Source organism: Dromiciops gliroides, chromosome 3 (assembly GCF_019393635.1).
Source record: "Dromiciops gliroides isolate mDroGli1 chromosome 3, mDroGli1.pri, whole genome shotgun sequence".
Classification (NCBI taxonomy): Eukaryota; Metazoa; Chordata; class Mammalia; order Microbiotheria; family Microbiotheriidae; genus Dromiciops; species Dromiciops gliroides.
In genome coordinates this window covers 551,784,044-551,804,580 of record NC_057863.1, presented here as the reverse complement: position 1 = coordinate 551,804,580, position 20,537 = coordinate 551,784,044, and the positions used below count along the sequence as shown (strand labels likewise).

The 20,537-nt window shown below is 42.9% G+C and overlaps 1 protein-coding gene across 1 annotated transcript in view; it reads left to right on the top strand.

Moving 5' to 3' along the window:
* Nucleotides 1-20,537, top strand: part of TENM4 (teneurin transmembrane protein 4) — a 1,214,428-nt gene that overhangs the window by 850,242 nt on the left and 343,649 nt on the right. Inside the window, 1 exon segment of the mRNA XM_043992715.1 lies at nucleotides 6,550-6,802. Within this exon segment, the coding sequence (XP_043848650.1) occupies nucleotides 6,550-6,802 (253 nt within the window).

Sequence of the window (20,537 nt, the reverse complement as noted above, 5' to 3'; positions counted from 1 at the left end):
AGGTCATAAATCAGCTGGCTGAGCCAGGTTGATCCCAGCTAGCACCTGAGACCCTGGAGCATCAAATCCCCCAAGGGTTTTTGTCTGCTTACTATCTCATTTCTAGCATTGTTCCAATGATGCTGCCGGACCTAATTGCTTTAGCTCCCGTCACCAGATCCTTACCATCTCTTTCTGTATAGACAGGCTCAGCACTCAGGATTTCCTCAATGGCTCTCCTCTCTAGCTCACATTTCCTGCCTTTCTTGTTCCCTGTTGAATATGTATTTATTTGTGTCCCAAACCTCTCAAAAATAGCTTTCTCTTTTTGTCACTGCCCTGCACACGTGTGTGTGTATGTGTGTGTGTTTACCACATAGATTTCTAGCCCACATTTATCTAAAGAGCTACGTAAATTATAGAAGGGACATTAGAGATCATCTGGTGTGAATGATCTAGCTCTACAGGTGAAGAAACTGAAACTCGGGTTAAGTAACTCACCCAAGGTCACGCACCTAATAAATGGCCTCTTTTGGAACCTGAACTTAAATTTCCTGGTTCCCTTTGCTGTAGTCTGTCTACAGTATTATCTATAAACTCATGGATGCAGATTCAGTTTTTGTTTTGCTCAGTACCCGTGACGCATTTAGTGTAGGGAACCGTGTCTGGCAAAGCAGATCGGCAGGGGACCCTCAGCTTAGAGTCCTAGGCCTAGGCCACCCTGGCTCCAAAGTCCTCCTAACATTGAGGCCCAATGCTCTTCACAGTATTCCTGGCAGCCATATGTACGTGTATCTTCACATACATGAAGGACAATTTAGTGTAAGAGGAAGGGAAAGGGAATAAGACCACTGTGTGCCAGACACCTTGTTACAAATATCATCTCAGGGGCAGCTAGGTGGTGCAGTTGATAGAGCACCGGCCCTGGATTCAGGAGGACCTGAGTTCAAATCCAGCCTCAGACACTTTACACACTTACTAGCTGTGTGACCCTGAGCAAGTCACTTAACCCCAGTTGCCTTATAAAAAACAAACAAACAACAAAAAAAAACCCAAACAAACAAATATCATCTCATCTGATCCTCCCAGCAACCCTGGGAGGTCGATGCTATTATTATCCCCATTTTACAAATGAGGAAACTGAGGCAAACAAATGAAGTGACTTGCTCAGGGTCACACAATGAGTAAGTTTCTGAGGCTGGATTTGAACTCGGGTCTTTCTGACTCCAGGCCCGGCACTCTATACACTGCAACCCCTAACTGCCCCAAATAAAGAAGGGTAGTAGAAACCATTCCACATAGATAGCCCAGAAACATACAAGCTATGTGTCCATGGGTAAGACTGTTAATGTCTCTGAACTTCAGTTTCTTTATCTTTAAAACGAAGATAATAAAGTACTTAACATTTCCTACCTCACAGGGCTAAGGAAAACACTGAATGATTTTTCAAACCTTAAAGCATCATATAAATGTGAGTTATTGCCATTATTATTATTATCCAGCCTGTCCCAAAAGTCTCAGTGCAGTTTAAAGCCATTAAACCTTTTAAGCTGCATCAATATGTATATTCATATAAAATATTATATTATTATTATAATAAATATTGTACATAATTATTTTTAAAGCTGTATCTATTTTAAGATAATAGCTTAAAGCTTTTGAGCTATTAAAACTGAAAATGACACTAAGACTTTGGGGACATCCCATATACATCATTATCTGAATACTTTCCATGGCATGAAAATAATCCTGGGTACTCAAAGGCTACACTCTCTGGTAGGTTTGATCAAGAGGCAAGGACTTGAAGTGTGATTAGGGTGATGGAATATTATCTAAGAGCTGACTTAGCTGAAATGGGAGAAGTTCCTTAGCTGGTTGGCCCTAGAGAAGAACTTTTGGGGACCACAGCAACTCCAGAAGGTCCCCAGAGGCACAGAAGGGGCTTCTGATCTGTAGAGTTGGAGCTGGTGTCCACATGGACAAAATCAGAGACCCTCGAACTAGTGAAGAGTCCCTATCCATATACACCTTCCACATTCAGGAATACCCTGCCTCAATTGGTGGGTTGCTTAGTCCTACAGGAGGGTGGGCATAAATGGGAGAGCAAGTCAGACCAGTGACTCCCTAGAGTCCACACTTCTCTGCCATCTTATCCGTGTCTCTGGCTTTTGTATAGTTATCCATTCCACATTGCATCTTTACCCATCTCGGCTTTGATATATCTCGAGTTGGAGTAAGAAATTAAATGGGAATGTTGGCGGAGTTTTGCAGAAGCCACAGACAGTACACAAAGGCCAGCGGATGACACAGAAAAAGTTTAGAAACGCAGAAATATGTAAAATATGTATAGTATTGTGTAATATCAAAATATTTTATTTTATAATACTGTAAACACCCCATAAAAGAAAAAGAAAAAAATTCAGACTTCTTTGCTACAAAGGAGGGCCAAAACCTTTTTATGCAGTATCATGGGGGCAGGGTGCCCCTAACCCCTTCTGTGTGGAAGTGATAAGCATACTTTTGAGATAATTGGTGTTAGAGCAAAGTCATACTCATCAGTACAATGTTATCCAGGGCCCACAGTATCCATGAGTGAATTCTGTGGATCATGGTGTACACGTATGAACGTCCCCACCTTGGGTTCCTGAGGGTGTCACTTTCATTTTTTACAATGAAGAATTATTCTTGTTTGAATCAGATCTTGTGGGTGGATTACAGGACAAGCGTAAACACATGGAAGTGTGTGCTGTGGCTATGGAGGAGTAAAGAAGTTTAAATACATTTTTAATTTATTCTCTGCTACTAACTGTTTCAATCTCTCCAATGACTGGCTTGTCATAACCTTGTAAACAGGATCTTACCTTGTGAATTTGCTAATTGTCATTCCTGGTGCAGATATTAGCCTGCTCTCTCTCTCTTTGTGGGTGATATCATAGGGTTGTCCTTCCTGCTGTCTTTTCCTTCCCCTCTGCCCACCTCCTTTAAATTAAAAACTTCTTGAGAATAGAGACCGTGACTTCTGACTTGCACTATAGTGTGTGTCCCATAAATACTGCTGACTGATTGAACAACACAAGGGCCTCATTCCCTTCAGGTTTCTGACTGTCAGATGAAGAGTTATGGAATTTGGCAGCACATCCTTATTTTGCTGAGTTCAGGATGCAAGTGTTTATCTAGGACCGAAATGGGCTTTCACCTTTAGGCCTGTTGAGAAGCCCCATGTATGGCTTTGTTTGGAGAATCTGGGCTAAAATAGGTCTCATCTGCTTTTAATCCGAATATTAAATCATGACCGCCATCCTCTTGTTTATTTTAGCCATTTAGTGTAGTAGAAAGAACCCTGGATTTGGACTGTGACCTTAAGCATATCTCTTCCCCTCTACAAGTTTCATTTACTCCCTCAGCAAAGTGAATGGGTCACTAATGGTAAGAGAAACGCAAATTAAAACAATGCTGAAGTTGCTGAAGATGACCAAAAAATGGGAATGGTCCATGTTAGAAGGACTGAAGGAAGACAGGTACACTAATACATTGTTGGTGCCTTGTTGGGCCAACTGATTGGATAGCAGTTTGTAATTATGAAAGAAGATGAAAACAACAATGTCAATTTTTTTAAAGTATCATTAAAAGGAAGCTGAACTCTTGAAACATGGAAAACCAGTAAAGGCTCTAGAAAGAAAATGATGAAACCTTCCTGCTTCCACATGACAGAGAGATGAGGGACCACAACATTGCGTACATTGTCTGCTTCTATGTTTTAAATGTCTCTACATATTTGTTTGGGTCGTTTTGGTTCACTCCAGAGGGGTGCGCAGAAGTTTGCTGTCCCAGCGCCGTTCTTCCATCCCCCTATAATCTCAAAGTGAGGACACAGGGCAATAATTAAAAAAAAAATAAAACGGGTGCTTTGTACTGAGTAAATCCTAAGATACTTTTCTGTTCTGAATCCTATGATCCTCGTGTTCTTAGGGATAAGGGCATTTTACACTCTGAGCTGAAGGAAAATGTTGTGGTCTTTATGGTCCTACATCACACAGTGTGGTACTAGTGGAGAGTCCCAGAATTGCTGGCATGGGAAGGACCCTAGAAACCACCTGTGCCAGTTTTTCTTGGACCAAGAATCTGCTCTCCAGCTCAAGACGAGTTGTACCACAGCCTTAGCTTGAGGTCCTCTGGTAAGTGGGAACCCATCATATTCCAAGACAACCCGTCTCACTTTCAGACAAGTCTAATTGTAAGGAGGGTTGGTTTGTTTTCCTTTTGTACAATCTAGTTTTATCCCTCCTGTGCCTTCTCTTTAGTCTTAGTTCTCCCCTCTAGGACCAAAGAGAACAAATCTAATCCTTCCTCCTCATATTGTTGTTGTTGTTTAGTCATGTCGGACTCTGCGGGGCTCCTTTTGGGGTTTTCTGGGCAGGGATACTAGAGTTGTTTGCCTTTTCTTTCTCCATTTTACAGATGAGAAAGCTGAGGCAAAGAAGGTGAAGTGAATTGCTCAGGGTCACACAGCTGATAAGTGTCTGAGGCCGGATTTGACCTCATGAAGTGAAATCTAACAGACTTTTCATGACAATCCTTCAGATAATTGCAGATGGTTATCATGCCTATCTCCACCACCCCCAGACTTTTTCCCCCTTCTATTTCCAGTGCATTTATTGGTCCTCATACAGCATGGACTTAAAACCCTATCTTACTAGTTTTTACCATGTTGTTCCAATCCGGACAGCTGGGCTTTTCAGTTTCCTGAATACACCCTCACTTCCCCACTCGTATCCCTTTGCTCACTCCATTCTCTATACCTGGGATGTCCCGACTTCTCTTCAGGACCTGAATTCTTACCCTTTCTAGTAAAGCCCAACTAAAAATGCCAACTCCTCTAGGCAGTCTACTGTGATCCTTACTGTCAATAACGATTATCTTCCATGGACTTCCCATAGCGCTTTGTTTAGACCTCATATTATATACGTTTGTTTCTTGTCTATAACCTCTGTGGTGGCAGGGACTGTCTTTTGTCTTTGTATTTCTTCTAGCACACAGTATGTCCCTACACATAGTAGGTGCTTAATTAGTATTTGCTACATGAATGAATGCATCAATGACTTGACTGAATAAATGCTGAAGATGGTAAAAAGTCCTCTGCAATACTTCCTATTTGCTTGGTTTGGGTTCCAGACAGTGGCTTGGAGGTGAGAGGTTTGGTGATCCATTATCACTCACCCAAGGCAGCCTGGTGCCTTGTTTGCTCAAGTTTGAGATACTGTCTGTCTCAATTAACAGCTCCTAGGAACTTGGATAGACTCATTGACCCAGCACAGTCTAGGGTCCTCCCAGATCTGTGACTCCCCTCTTTCCTCTCACCCTCAGAGGTCAGTTTTGCCATCTATGCCCCTCAGCCTGGTTGTGGGGGAGGGGGGGAAGAAAGTATATCAATTTCAATAAGTTTCTTAGACCTCGGTGATTCTGTCCAAACACAACATTGCAGATTTAAAGCCCAACAGTGTCATAACCTCTGTTTCTGGGGCAGCTGGTTTATTTAATGAAAACCCTGTCTTTTTTGGTCTTCAGCCAAGTCTGTGGAGTCCCTAGACACACACAGAAAGTCAGTCTGGGGTAAATCACGTGGCACCCACGGAATGAGGACTTCCTTCTAATTTGAAGTGTCCATCTCTCTGCCACCAACTCCTAAATTTGCTCAGAGAATTCAAAAGAAAGTGTTTGGGAGACTGCTTCCCCTGGGATAAGGCCCTGTGTAAATTTGCATTCCCCAGGCTAAATGCATTTGGGTCTGCTCTTTGTAATAACAGTAATAGGAATTCCTATTTCCTTAGATCTTGATGATTACAAGCCACTTCCTCACACTCTCCTGTGAAGCAGGGAAAATGAGGATTGTTAGTTCCCATCTTATAAATGAGGAGGCTAATTTGCCCAGAATGACATAGGTGATAAGTGTATGAGCCAAAATTTAAACCCCGGCCTCCAGAATCCATTCCAGGATGCTGAGGAGAAAGATACAGCTTGGGGCTCAATGGATAATAAAGCTCTGGACTTAGAGTAAGGAAGACCTGAGTTCAAATAGGGTCTTCTCAGACTGTTGGGTTGTTTTTTGGTGTGTTGTACTCAATTCCTTCCAAATAATAAGAATCCCTTGCATTGATACAGTCTGTTATAGTTTACAAAGTGCTTTCATGTACACTATCATGTACGGCTTTTATTTTCAACTCGCAAATATAAAAGGGGGCACTATTAGCCCTGGTAATTGGGGAAGGCTTCCTGTAGAAGTGGCTTTTGAACTTCATTTTGAAGGCATCTGGAGATTCTAGGGTTTTTGTGAAGAATGCATTTTGTAAACCATAAAGCGCTTTCTAGAGGTGTGTTTTCCCTGTTACCCTCATCTTCCTCATTGGGTAGATAATAATCCTTTGCAAAATTTGACAGCGCTCTATCAACCAGAGCTGTAACAATATATTATTGCTTCTGTGCCACATTGAACTAACTGTGTTTCCTCTCCCTGCTGAAAATGCCCAAGGTTCTATCTGGGTCCCTGACCTGACAGGCCTGTTTGTCTCCTAGATCACCCAGCAAGCCTTCAGAACCCGTCCAGGTTGAGGACTCCACCTCCTCCACTGTCTCACGCCCACACCCCCAACCAGCATCACGCGGCCTCCATCAACTCCCTGAATCGAGGGAACTTCACGCCACGTAGCAACCCCAGCCCAGCACCGACAGACCACTCTCTTTCCGGAGAGCACCCCGTCGGCCCCCCAGAGTCCGCTCATGCGCAAGATAACTGGTTACTCAACAGTAACATCCCACTGGAAACCAGGTAGGTCTGCTACCTCACACCTTGTGTTGTCCCGAAGTTCCCAGACCCTGGGGGCCAGAGACAGAAGCTGGTCTGCTAATTAGAACAGAGGTACCATTTAGATAATTTCAGGGATGCGGACAAGCTGAATGGAGCTAGGTGAATGGTGGGATGGCAGGAAAGGGAAGGTCTTGTATGAGCAACATTGGGAGCCCAGGCCACATGAGGCTAAGACAGATGCTGGATTCTTTTCACTGCCAGTCTCATTCACAGTATAACAGATTTAGCAGGAAGGGACCATAGCAGTTATCAAGTCTAAACTCTCATTTTTCCAGGTAAGGAAACTGAGGCTGGAAGAGACTGAGTATCTTGGCCAAGGGCCTACAGCTACTAAGTGTCTGAGGGCAGGCTTCAGCCTTCTCTCTTCCTCATTCCAAGACACCTCTCTGCCCATTGGGCAATACTGCCTCTCGGTTCATCTCCATTCAGTTCAGCAAGCCTTCATCTAGCCCATTTGCTAGAGGTGTCAGTGAGTGCCATCGTGGAGCTTTGGGTTGGTGAGGGCTAAGACACAAACACAAATACCTGTAAACCACAGAAATATATGAGAAGTGCCTCATGGAAATACAAAGTGTGTGCTTTCTAGGGGATGAGGGGGAAGGATGCCCTCTTTTGCAAGGCTGATTTGGAGTGGCCTAATATCAAGGACAATATGGGTAGCTGTAATATCGATCAGGAAGCAGTGAAACTCCAAGAGATTAAGTAGTTTGTCCATCACCATACAACCAACCACCAATAAGCACCTATAGTGGGATTCAAGCTGATTCTCCAGACTCCAAGATAACCACAGGCTGCTTTTGCATATTCAACATATTCAAAGAATCAGAGGAAGGCCTCCCCTTTATGGGGGGAGGGGAGAAATGGATACTCTGGGAGAGAGATTGTTTGGAGCCATTCATGCCAATGAGGTCCTAGATCAGTTGACATTGCAGCATAAGGATTATTTGAGAACCCATTTGTCTCAACACTTTCATTTTACAAATGATGCAGCTCAGTGATGTAAAGGGATCTGACCATAGAGCAAGTTGGTAGAAGGGTCAGAGTTTGTATTTGCATCTTTTGCCTCTGAGTCCACAGCTCTTTTCACTATAGCTTCCCTCATAGAATCATGGGTATAAAGCTGGAATGGACCTCAGAGGCCATCTGGTACCACCCTCTCATTTTACAGATGAGGAAACAGGCCAAATGAGGTTAAAATGACTTGTCCAAGTTCATACTGGAAGTAATCATCAGAGATGGGTTTTAGACCCTGGTCTTCTAACTACAAAGCCAGTATTCTTTCCATTCTAATACCATGACACCTAAGAGGAAATTTGCTGGAAGGAGGGAAGGAAGGAAAGAAAGGAAGGAAGGAAGGGAAGAAGGAAGGGAGAGAGGAAGGAAGGAAGGAAGGAAGGAGGGAAGGGTGGAAGGAATGAAGGGAGGAAAGAAGAAAGGGAGGAAGGAAAGAAGAAATGAGGGAATGAAGGGTGGAAGGAATAGAAGGAGGGAGAGAGGAAGGAAAGAAAGAATAAGGAGGGGAAGAAGGTAAAAAGGAAGGAAGGGAGGAAAATACATTAAGCACCTACTATGTGCAAGGCACTGTGCTAAGCACTTTATACATTTTATCTCATTTGATTCTTACAACAACCCTAGAAGGTTGAAGCTACTATTATCCTCATTTTGCAGATGAGAAAATTGAGGCAGACACAGGTTAGGTGACTTGGGGTCCATCTGGTAATTATCTGAGTTGGTATTTGAACTCTGCTCTTCCTGACTTCAGGCCCAGGGTTCTAGCCACTTCACCACTAGCTGCCCATGGAAAGAACCTAAAAACAAACAACCAAAAACAACCAAAAACTAAAATTGTAACCAGTTACATAGATTAAAAGTGTTTTTTATTTCTTTATCTTTGGAAGGAGAGGATCAATACCCTATTTAGGGAAGTGAAATAAATCAATACATTGAAAAGATTTACTCATCTGGCGATGCCTGGCACATAACGATTGAACTTGTGCTAGCTAATGCAGAAAACATGGCACTTGTTAGACCTTAATGAGAGGATCAAGGATGGCTGTGTTTTTCTCTCTCACAACAGTTCTTCAGCAAGAATGCCACCCAGAAAACCTGCATACTAGCCACTTAGTTAATATGGCTCCTGTTATCGTTGTATGCTGGTTCCCTGCATGCCTCCTCCTTTGCTGTGATCATTAACCATATTGGATAATTGCATGTCATTCATGGCCTTACGTAGCCTAATCAAATCTCCATTATTGAAAATGTGTTCATTGAATTACTGCCCACGGCTGTAGCGAGTGATCAGGCGTTCAGTGTTCCAGATTTGTCCGGGAGATCGTGAGAACTGTGTGGTTTGTTTTGTTATTAGCTTATACCATTCACAGGAGGAAAAACCTCCTGGTGAGGACTCAGCTCTGTGACCCCTTCTCCTGGTCCTCTATGGGAAAACAAAATCAGGTCCCATTTGTTAGGATTGGGACCCAGAGGAGACCTGAGACATATCAGGTGGTCCACCTTCCTTATTTACAGAGAAGCAGAGACCCATCAAGGCTGCGGCTTGTCCATACTAATATACATGACAGCAGAGGCAAGATTTAAGCTGGGATGTTTATTTCACATCCCTGATTCTACCCCTTCTATCTCTTAAGACTGAAATTCTTCCTCTCCAGAGCCAACTACCTGTGCGACCTTAGACAACATCTCTTCACCTCCCTATGCCTCAGTTTCCTTTTCTGTGAAATAGGTGGGTAGTGCTGGATGGCCTCTGAGGCCACTTCTAGCTGTAGACCTAAGGATTGTGAAGTGTAGCAAGAAGAACTTTGGCCTCGGAGTCAGGGAAAACTTGGATTCCATGACCAACGCTGTCCCTTGTGAGATTGTATGAGTTGAATCTTTCTGAGATTCAATTTCCTTATTTGTAAAATGGGAATGATGAAAGCAGACACAACCTGCCCCTTAGGAATGCTATGAAAAGACGGTTATAAATGTGAAAGACTCATTTAACTATGCATCATACTGTGCCCACTCTGGACCTTATTTTCCTTATCCTTTAAATGGGGAGAATCATCCTTGTACTATATCCCTCAAAGGATATTAGGAGAAGAAAGTGTTTTATAAATGGTCAAGTACAAACCACTGCCATCTTTGGCTACCAGAGCATGGGGGTGCCTTTCCAGGTGTTTAGCAGACAGGTTCTACAAGACAGCTTGAGAGAGGTTCCCTAAAGGCTTAAGTGGATTTGAATGTTTTTCTCTTTCCTGATTTCCAGAATTTGTAAAGTCAAACGATTAGGGATGGGAAGGCATTGTCTCTGTATTTAAGAGAGCATCCGACTAGCATCTCAAGCCCTACCCATCTCCATGACAACAAGGAAGTAAAACAGTGCCATTACCGCTGCTGCATGGGGACCACAGTCCTAAATCTCTCAGCTGGAAAAGTGGATGCTCTGCTTTCAGACTAGGGAGTGAGGCATGCATATGCAGATGATGTTCTCATTAGACTGCTGCAATGTAAGCACACACAGTGAAGCTCTCTTCTAAACATAGTGTGGAGGAGGGAAGAGAATGTGCCTGTTGGTATTAGATGGCCAGAGAAATGTGGGGCCACCAAGGAAGGTAGAGGACAATTCTGTGGTGTGGGCAGATGCCAGTCAGGTTTGGATGGAACAGTTGAGTCACTCATTCAGGAGACGTACCAACCTTCCCCCTCCATTACCCACCCCCACTCTCATCCTCTTTCCTTCTGTATTTAACAGACAACATGGGGGCAGCTAGGTAGCGCAGTGGATAGAGCACCTGCCCTGGAGTCAGGAGTACCTGAGTTCAAATCCGGCCTCAGACACTTAACACTTACTAGCTGTGTGATCCTGGGCAAGTCACTTAACCCCAATTGCCTCACTAAAAACAAACAAACAAACAAACAAACAGACAACCAGGTCACAGTAAGAAAAGCATTATATTTGGTGTCAGAGGTTTGAATCTTGGCTTTGGGCATATGAGCCTCAGTTCCCTCTCCTGTCAAATGAGGGGAGTTGGCCATGATGGATGCTGAAGTCATTCAGGTGTGTCCTCAACTCCTTCCTCCTGGAGGGATGGGTACATAGCAATGTCTTTCCTGTCTCAGCATCAGGAAACTGTCTTTTTCAGGTCTCTGCAGCTGTAGTGAGTTTATTCTGGCCTCTTTTTGGCTCTTGTTCTGAAGAACTCTGGTTACTTTGGATCTTGTTCTCATTCTGATACTGGTACTGGGGTCTGTCAATTTGTGGGCATTAAGCCCGACAGCCCAAAGTACAGCACAGTTTCTTAACCATTAACCGACACAGGATATCAAAGGGACAGAATAAACAAAGTAAGAGATGGGAAGTGCAACAGGCTGTAGGGAAAGCAAGATTGGTTTTTGGTCTCCCCCTATGTGGTGAGGCATGGTATGGTATACTGGAAGGACTGATTGACTTAGAATCAGAGGGACCTGTGAGGGCCTCCTGCCTCTGCCTGACTCTCCTTTTCTCCCTCAATCCTTCTTCATTTCTTCCCTCATGTTTGTCTTCCTTTCCCTCCTTTTCTTTTTCCCTCCATTCCTCTCTTCATTCCCCTTCCTTCCTCCCATACCTTCTTCACCTTTTCATTCTTTCCTCTTTTCCTTCCCTCCTTTCTCCTCTTGTTCTTTCCTTCCCTTCTCCCTTTCCTCTTCCCCTCTTCCCCTCTCTTCCCTTCATTTTCTCCTTTTTTCTCCCCTTCCTTCTTCCATTCCCTCTTTCCCTTCTCCATTTCTTCCCCTTTCTTCTCTTCTCATTCTTGTCATTTCCTCCCTCCTTTCTCCTTTCCCTTCTTTCCTTCTTCTCCCTTCCCCCTTCCCTCCTTGTTTCTTTCCTTCCATCTTCCATTCCTTTATTTCTCTCACAAACATTTATTAAACACATACTTTGTGCAAAACATTACGCTAGAGGAGATATTAAAAAAACAACAAAACTTAGTTGACACACAACTTCTGTCCTATTGGAGTTTACAATACTAGTTGTGTGAATTTGAATTGAGGCATCTCACTTTCCTTCCCCGAAACCTTTCCAGATCCACAGTTCTCCTCACCCCCACCCCTGGCCTCGTGTTGTGCTCATTTGTACAGTATTTGGTCTTCTCCTTCTGGGAAGGGACTGTGTCATGTCTCGTCTTTGAATCCCTAGCATGTCCAGGGGCCTTCATATCACTTGGTGCCATGTGATCACATGAGCAATTTTGGTTGCCTTGAACTGAATCTATAAAATGGGGATATCTGGATTATAGTAAGGAAAACTCTGCATAAGCCATCAAGCACTGTTTAAAATTGATCTGCCATCGCTCCTACCTTCTTGGGCACAGTGAGGGAATGCACAGAATTCATGACCCTCAATCTACAGGACAGGGCCTCAGGATATAAATGGCAGGGCTTGTGGTAAATCCCTTAACATCTCTGAACCTCAGTTTCTCCATCTATAAAGTGGTGTATTAATACTTCTGATATCCACAGGATGATTGTGACAGTTAAATGAGATGGTTTGTATAAAGCATTTGGCAAACCTTAAAGCCATACAGTTGTGTCTTTTGTTCAGTCATTTTTCTGTCAGGTCCTTACATTTCTATAGCACCTTATGATCTACAAAGCTCTTGCAGGTCTCTTTGCTCATTGGAGCCCCAAATCTAGCCTGGGGGAGAGGCAGGGAAAGGATTGCCATTTCCATTTTATCCACATCTACTTGACACAGCTGTCTACTGGGGTACAACCTCCTCCTTGTTACCGAGCCAGCAGATTGAGAGATGGCTTCCTCGTGGTCGAAGTTTGAGTGAGCATGGCTTTTCATTGCTTTTTAAAGATCCTGGCTTGGTTTTCCTGAGAGCTAATGAAAGCTCTTGGGAGGCCAGTCCTTTTCCAAGTGACTTTGCAAATTCATTTCATCTGAGTGTTGGAACATAGGTTACAGAAATGTGAAATATGGAGGATGGCGGTGGAGGAAGGAGCTTCATCAAATGGGGCAGGCACATGAAGTTGTAAACACGGGGGGCAGAATGTTAGCATCGGCTGGGGTTTTAGGGATCACCCCTCCTAAACCTCCCGTGCATTGTATAAATGGAGAAACTGGGGCCCAGACAGGAGAAATAACTTTCCAGAGATCACACAGTGAATTGGGGCCAGAACCCAGGAGTCAATAGCTGGCATTTATCCAGTGCTCTAAGGTTTGCAAAACAATGTCCATATGTTGTTTATCTGATTCTCCCAATAACCCTATAAGGTAGGTGCTATTATTATCCTCTGCTTTTATAAGTGAGGAAATAGAGACCCAGAGATATGTAAATAATCTAAATAAATATTTATTAAGTATTTAGTATGCACCAAACACTGTGCTAAGTACTGGGGATAAAAATAAGAAAAAAAGATATTCCCTCTCCTCAAGAAGCTTATAATCTAATGGGGGAAAACAGAAAGTTGAAAAGAGGAAAGGGCAAGGTCCCAAGTCACCAGGAGATACCAATGTTGGGGTGGGGCATAATGTTTGTGGGGTCGAAGCCAATCAGGGAAGCTAATGAAAATTGAAGAGACCTGGAAAGTTCTGAACCCTCTCTAGAAGAAAGCTGTGGGCAGAGTTTATTGCTCTACTCTTCAGTCAGAGGGAAAAGGCAAATAAATTGATTGTCAAAGCAGAGAGCCTTAATTCAAAATCCTACCTCAGGGACACACTAGTTGTGTGACCTTGGGCAAGTCACTTAACCTTTCTTAGCCCTTTCCTTCTCTGTACAGTGGAGATAATGATACCACATACAAGGATCAATTGAGATAACATATATAGTATGTGTTTATGTGTGTGTGTATATGTATATGTGGTATATATGTGTGTATACATATACATATGCATGTATACATACATACACCTATACAGGTATACATGTGTGTGTGTGTGTGTGTGTGTGTGTGTGTGTGTGTGTGTGTGTGTGTGTGTTGACGGGGTATGAGTGTGGTATATATAGTGATCTGCAAACCTGAAAGCACTAGATAAATGGTAACAATAATTATCGTAAGTGACTTGCCCAAAGTCACACACCTAGTAAATTCTGAGGCAGGGTTTGAACTCAAATCTTCCAGACTCCCAAGTCTATCACTCCCTCCACCATTCCACTTAGCTGCCTAGATGTTTTAACTTGTCTGTCCAGTGTTGTTTTCACTATTCAGTTGAAGGAATGTGTGTAGTAGCAGAATGTGAGAGATGATAAAATAAATCAAGGGAATTTGATTGACTGTGTAAGGGCTTAAAGAGAACTTCATAGAGAAGAGTGGTCATAAGCAAAGCCATATGGCCCTTTGGCTTTTCTCTAAGCACCAATTCATGCCTAAGGTAGCCTAAACTCATGTGTTCTGAATAGTGACAAAGCTCTCCCTTTTTCCTCTTTCTAATGAATAGCTGATAGTGGGAGGAGGGAGACAGAGATAGAGAGGAGAGATATGCACAGAGACAGAGACCCACAGAAGGATACAGAGGCACAGAGAGAGAGAGAGACTGAGACACAGACACACAGAGACAGAGTCAAAAACAGAAAAAAAATGGAGACAATCAGAGACACACAGTGAGACAGAAAGTTAGTGACACAGAGACCAAGAGAAACACAGAGGGTGAGAGAGAGAAGGTGGGAGGGAGGGAGGACAAGGGAGAGGGAGGGAGGGGGTGGTTTAGAGAATGTGTTTGAAAATTGACAATTCAGCAACAGCTTCCTCGCCTAGTATCGATAATAACAACAATAGCTCACCTTTCTTTAGTACATTATGGCTTATATAGTGCATTTCTCCTCACAGCAGCACTGTGAGGTAGGTAGTATAAGGTTGATTATCCCCATTTTGCTGAGAAGGAATCTGAGGCCCAAAAGAGCAGTTATTTCTATCAATCAGTCCATCAGTCAGTCAGTCAGCTTTTCTTGAGTGGCAGATACTTGGTAGGTGCGGGGAATACAGATATTAGAAAAATAACAAAACAATCCTGGCTCTCAAGAAGCTTATATTCTTTCAGAGGAGACAGCACACAAATGTGTAACTATATAGGAGATAAATCAAAGTTTGGGAGGGAAGGCACGTGCAATTGGGAGATTAGAAAAGACTTCCTATGGAAGGTGGTATGGGGCAGCTAGGTGGATAGATCACTGGGCTGGGAACCAGGAAGACTCATCTTTGTGAGTTCAAATCCTACTTCATTTGCTGGCTATGTGACACTAGACAAGTCACTTTACCCTGTTTGCCTCAGTTTCCTCATCTGTAAAATGAGCTGGAGAAGGAAATGGCAAACCACTCCAGTGTCTTTGCCAAGAAAACCCCAAATGTGGTCCCTGAGAGTCAGACATGACTGAAAACATCTGAACAACAACATAGAAGTAATACCCGTTCTGCATCTTGAAGGAAGAAAAGGGTTCTTAGAGGTGGAGGTATGAGAGAGTACGTTCTGGGGATGAAGAAGAATATCTAGTTCAAAAACACAGAGATGATGGATCAAGAGAGAGGAACAGGGAAATCCAGTTTGCCTGGATTGTGGAATGAAACAAAGAGAATTATATATAATGAAGCTGAAAAACTGTGTTGAGGCCAAGTTATGAAGTGCTTTAAAAACCAGACCAAATAGTCTTTACCTAGATCTACACAATCAGTTCTTATATCGGAGCCAGAACTCAAAGTCATTTTCCCCAATTTCCAGATTCAGCGCTCTCCAAGCTGCCCATCATTGCCAATTCCCTATCCTGCCCTGTTACGATTATATTTTGTTTCTTGAGGCAACTATGTGGTGCAGTAAACAAAACACTGGAATTTGGAGTCATGAGGATCTGAGTTCAAATATGACTTCAGACACTAACTAGGTGACCTTGGGCAAGTCACTTCACCTCTGTCTGCCCCAATTTCCTCATCTGTTAAAAAGAGAATAATAATAGCAACATCTACCTCTCGGGGTCAGTGTGAGGATTAAATGAGATAATAATTATAATGCATTCTGTAAACCTTCAAGTGCCACATAAAAACTCACTATCATTCTTGTTACAATCATATTTGAAACTTGGTTATGAAGAAACCTGTCTAAATGAACCACATGTAGCCAGGCCTTGCTCCTGGAGGGGAAATGAAATTTGAGATGCCTCCCTCAGCTTCTTGTACCAGAGGATCTGAAGGCGTTGTTACCTCACCTCCCTTGATTGGGGCTTGAATGATTACCTTTGCCAAAACCTGCCTTGGTCTTCCCGGTGAGCACCCAAGCAAAGAGCCTGAAGCCAGTGCGTGGGCCAATGATGTGCATCCAGCTCTCTGCCTGCTGTTCTCTGAGCCATCACAGGGCCTCTGCTTGAGGCTGCCCCACTGCTCAGCTCTACCCCAGAATGAGCTTAGTGTCTGGGATGCTATTTGTGTCTTCCTCCTACTGTGGTACACAAAACAGGTAGGGCCTCTATAAATGCTTGTTTTGTTGAACTGAATTCATGTGAAGGAAATGACAGTGTGCTTGCCAAAAAGTATTTCTCTGCCTGAATTACATATCGGTTCAGTGAGCAGAGAAGATTATGCCTGAAGTCACTGCCCAAATGTTCCCCGTACTTCAGTGAGGCAAATAGCGCTTTTAAAAATTTACATGGCTCCCAGATCCCTGTTATTCCACAGAATTTGTGTTGGTCCTTCTTATTTCCCTGCTTAACATGGTGGGATGGATAAGGCAGTGGGTTTAGAGTCAGGGGAACCTGGGTTCAGATCCTGTCTCAAACATTTTTTCACCTTGTGACATGGGCATATCACTTCACCTCCATATGCCTCAGTTTCCTTCTCTGGGAAATGAGGGGATTGGTCTCCATAGTCATTAAATCTCCTTCTAGCCCTGTGTCTGTGATCCTCTTCCTTTCTGCTCCTCAGAACATCGCTAAGGTTCTTACCCTTAGACCCGAGAGCTTGGGAGAATCAAACAACGGTAGAATTAGAAAGGAGTTAACAATATAGATTATTAGAACCCAGAACATAGAATGGGAGAAGGGAGATTAGAGATTTGATGGATGAGGAAATTGATACTTCCGTAGCCTATCTGACTTTTTTCTGCATCTCAAAACTAGTTAGATGAGGGGTCATCTAGGTGGCACAGTGGATAGAGCACCAGCCCTGGAGTCAGGAGTATCTGAGTTCAAATCCGGCCTCAGACACTTGACAATTACTAGCTGTGTGACCCTAGGCAAGTCACTTAACCCCAATTGCCTAAAAAAAAACAACAACAAAAAAAAACTAGTTAGATGAGAAGAAAGACCTCCTTCAAATGTTCTTTTTCACTACATTATATCCAGTCCAATTCAAGAGACATTTAATAAATGTCTTCTATGTGCAAAGCGTTGTATTAGACACCAGAGATTACACAGACAATAATAAAACAAAAATAATCCTTGCCTTTGGGAAGCTTATATTCTACTCAGAGGCAATAATTCAGATTTTTAATTAAATGTATTCAAATGTAAATACAACATATATAAAGACTTTCTATATATGGTGCATCTATATTATATATGCAATGTGTGTATAGCATGTATCTGTGTATATACTGTATATATGATATGTACATTACTATACATTTACTATGTGCATGTATATATACAACACACACACACACACACATATATATATTATATATATATACACACATAGACACACAACTCAGCTGCCTCCTTGAAGTCTTCTCTGACCTTCCTCCTCAGATCTTTTTTTTTTTTTTTTAGTGAAGCAATTGGGGTTAAGTGACTTGCCCAGGGTCACACAGCTAGTAAGTGTTAAGTGTCTGAGGCCGGATTTGAACTCAGGTACTCCTGACTCCAGGGCCAGTGCTCTATCCACTGTGCCATCTAGCTGCCCTCCCTCCTCAGATCTTACTTCCATTGCTTTACACACATTTCTAATATATCTATATAATGTCTATTACAATCATCAGGGCTGGTCTCTCCCCTTACTAGATTGCATGTTTCGTGAAGACTAGGTCTTGTCTAAACTTTTCACCTTCCCCACCTCCAAACACAGTACCCTATAGGCAGCGCCATGCTTATTAACTGTTTGATTTGTTAAATGAATTATTGTTGAATTGAAAATAGACCATGCTGAATGCATGAGAGAGTCACAAATCAAATGCTCTTAGAGACCTGGAAAAGAAAATAATCATGCACTAGGTACTGAGAAGGTATAAAAAAATGGGTTCCATAACCCTTTTCTGTTCAGTGCTTTTGACAATGACTTGGATGAAGGCATCGATGGCACGGTTATTAAGTTTGTAGATGATGTGAATCTGAGAGGCGAAGTTAATAGCCTGGATTATAGAAGCCAGGATTTTAAAAGACTGTAACCAAGTGGAACAATTGACTAAATTAGGGTTGTGAAACCTGATGGGGACAAATGTGAGGATCTCTCCTTGGGCCCAGATGTTGTGATGGGGAAGGGGGCAGGGTAAGAGGGGGAAGGTGGTGAATCGTGGATGTTTTATGGTGACAGAATGGAGAGTTCTCTGACTTATAGGGACCTCTTTTACACCGACCCAAGTCAGAAAACCTTGGCAGGTGAAAGAAAAGGGGCAGTGTTCTCAATTTTGACATTCTTCTTTCCTGCAAAAAAAAAAAAAAAATGGCTTTTGGGAGTTGGAGACTTTCTAAGTTAGCACAAAGTGCAAGGCTCCAGGGCAGAGAAGTAGGGCAAGAATACACATTAAAAAGACAACAGTGCATAGGCAGAGGAGGATGTTGGAATGACCCCTCAGGTGGGCGTCAAGAGATCCTAGTCCCAATTCTCCTACTTACTCCCTCTATGACTTTGGGCAAGTCAGTTACTTGTTCTTGGCCTTGATTTTCATACATGCATTCATTCATTCATTCATTCATTCATTTATTTATTTTTTAGTGAGGCAATTGGGGTTAAGTGACTTGCCCAGGGTCACACAGCTAGTAAGTATTAAGTGTCTGAGGCCGGATTTGAACTCAGGTACTCCTGACTCCAGGGCAGGTGCGCTATCCACTGTGCCACCTAGCTGCCCCGATTTTCATACATTTAAAACAAGGGCCTAGAACTAAGTGACTTTGGCATAGTGGATGGAGCCCCAGACCTGGAGTTAGAAAGATCTGAACTTCAAACCCCATTGTGAAACCTATGGGTTGGTCCCTTTTGGAGCCTCAGTGATATCATCTGCAAAATGGGGCTAATGATGCCCACAGTAAATACTTCCTGGCTGTTATGAGAGTTTGTATATAAAATGAGAGTGAGAGTTTGTATATAAAATGCTTTGCAAACTTGAATTTGCCCCATAAAAGTCAGTTATTATTACTGATTTTTGTCATTGTCTCCCCCAGGGCCTAGCACAGTCACATTCCAGGCACATTAAGTAGGGACTAATGCTTGTGGATTATTTGATTGACCTCTACATGATAATCAATTGCTTTAACATTTGAGATAGGTAGATGACACAGTGAATAGAGCAGCAGGCCTGGTAGTCAGAAAAACCTATGTTCAAATTCTGTCTTAGACATTTAATGGCTGTTTCTGTGATCCTGGGCTGTGTGATCACTTACGGAATATCTTTGCATAAAGCATCTTTTGTAACCTCTCTCAGCCTCAGTTTCTTCATCTGTAAAGTAGAGATGAAAAACGGCATCTACCTCACAGGGTTGCCGTGAGAACCAAATGAGATAAGGTTTGTAAAGCTCTTGGCAAGCCTTAAACCTCAATATAAATGCTGGCCATCATCATCATCAATCATCATCATCGTATTATCATAACCTTTCTAATTTGTAGTTCTTACAAAAAAAATCCCTGTTCTACTGGCCACTTGGATGTTTGGTTCATGAAAACAGGCACATCATATGAAGATCAGAGTGGAGGGCTGCCCCAGTGGAGTGGTGCCATATTCCCTCTACTAGGTTGGAATCTCTAGGAGGGCAGGCAAAGTTTTTTGTGAGGTTTTGGAGTGTTTTGGGGTGGGGGTTTTTTGGTGAGGCAATTGGGGTTAAATGACTTGCCCAAGGTCACACAGCTAGTAAGTGTCAAGTGTCTGAGGCTGGATTTGAACTCAGGTTCTCTTGAATCCAGGACCAGCGCTCTATCCACTGTGCCACCTAGCTGCTCCCAGGCAAGGTTTTAAGGACTGGAATCCCAGTGTGACTACAGCCCCTTCTCACCGATCTGAAGATGGCGCAGTGGATAGAGTACTGGGCTTAGAATCAGAAAGACTCAACTTCATGAGTTCAAAGCCAACCTCCGATACTTATTAGCTGTGTGACCCTGGGCAAGTCACTTCACCCTGTTTGCCTCAGTTTCCTCATCTGTAAAATGAGCTGGAGAAGGAAATACCAAACCACCCCAGTATTTGCCAAGAAAACCCCAAATGGGGACAGAACAGAATAACAACACCCTTTTGGGATATGTAAAATAGGAGGGAAGAAAGGAAGGGAAGGAAGAAGGAAGGAAAGCCGAGTGGAAACAAGTATTAACTGCCTCCTATGTGCCCTGGCACTGTGCTAAAGTACTTTACAAATATTATCTCATTGGAGCTGCACAACAACCTTGTGCAGTAGGTGTTATTATTACCCCTATTTTATAGTTGGAGAAACAGAGACAGATTAATAAGTGACTTGTCCAGGATAAGTGTCTGAATCTGAATTCAGGTCTTCTTGATTCCATTCACAGTTCTTGATGCCATTCACAG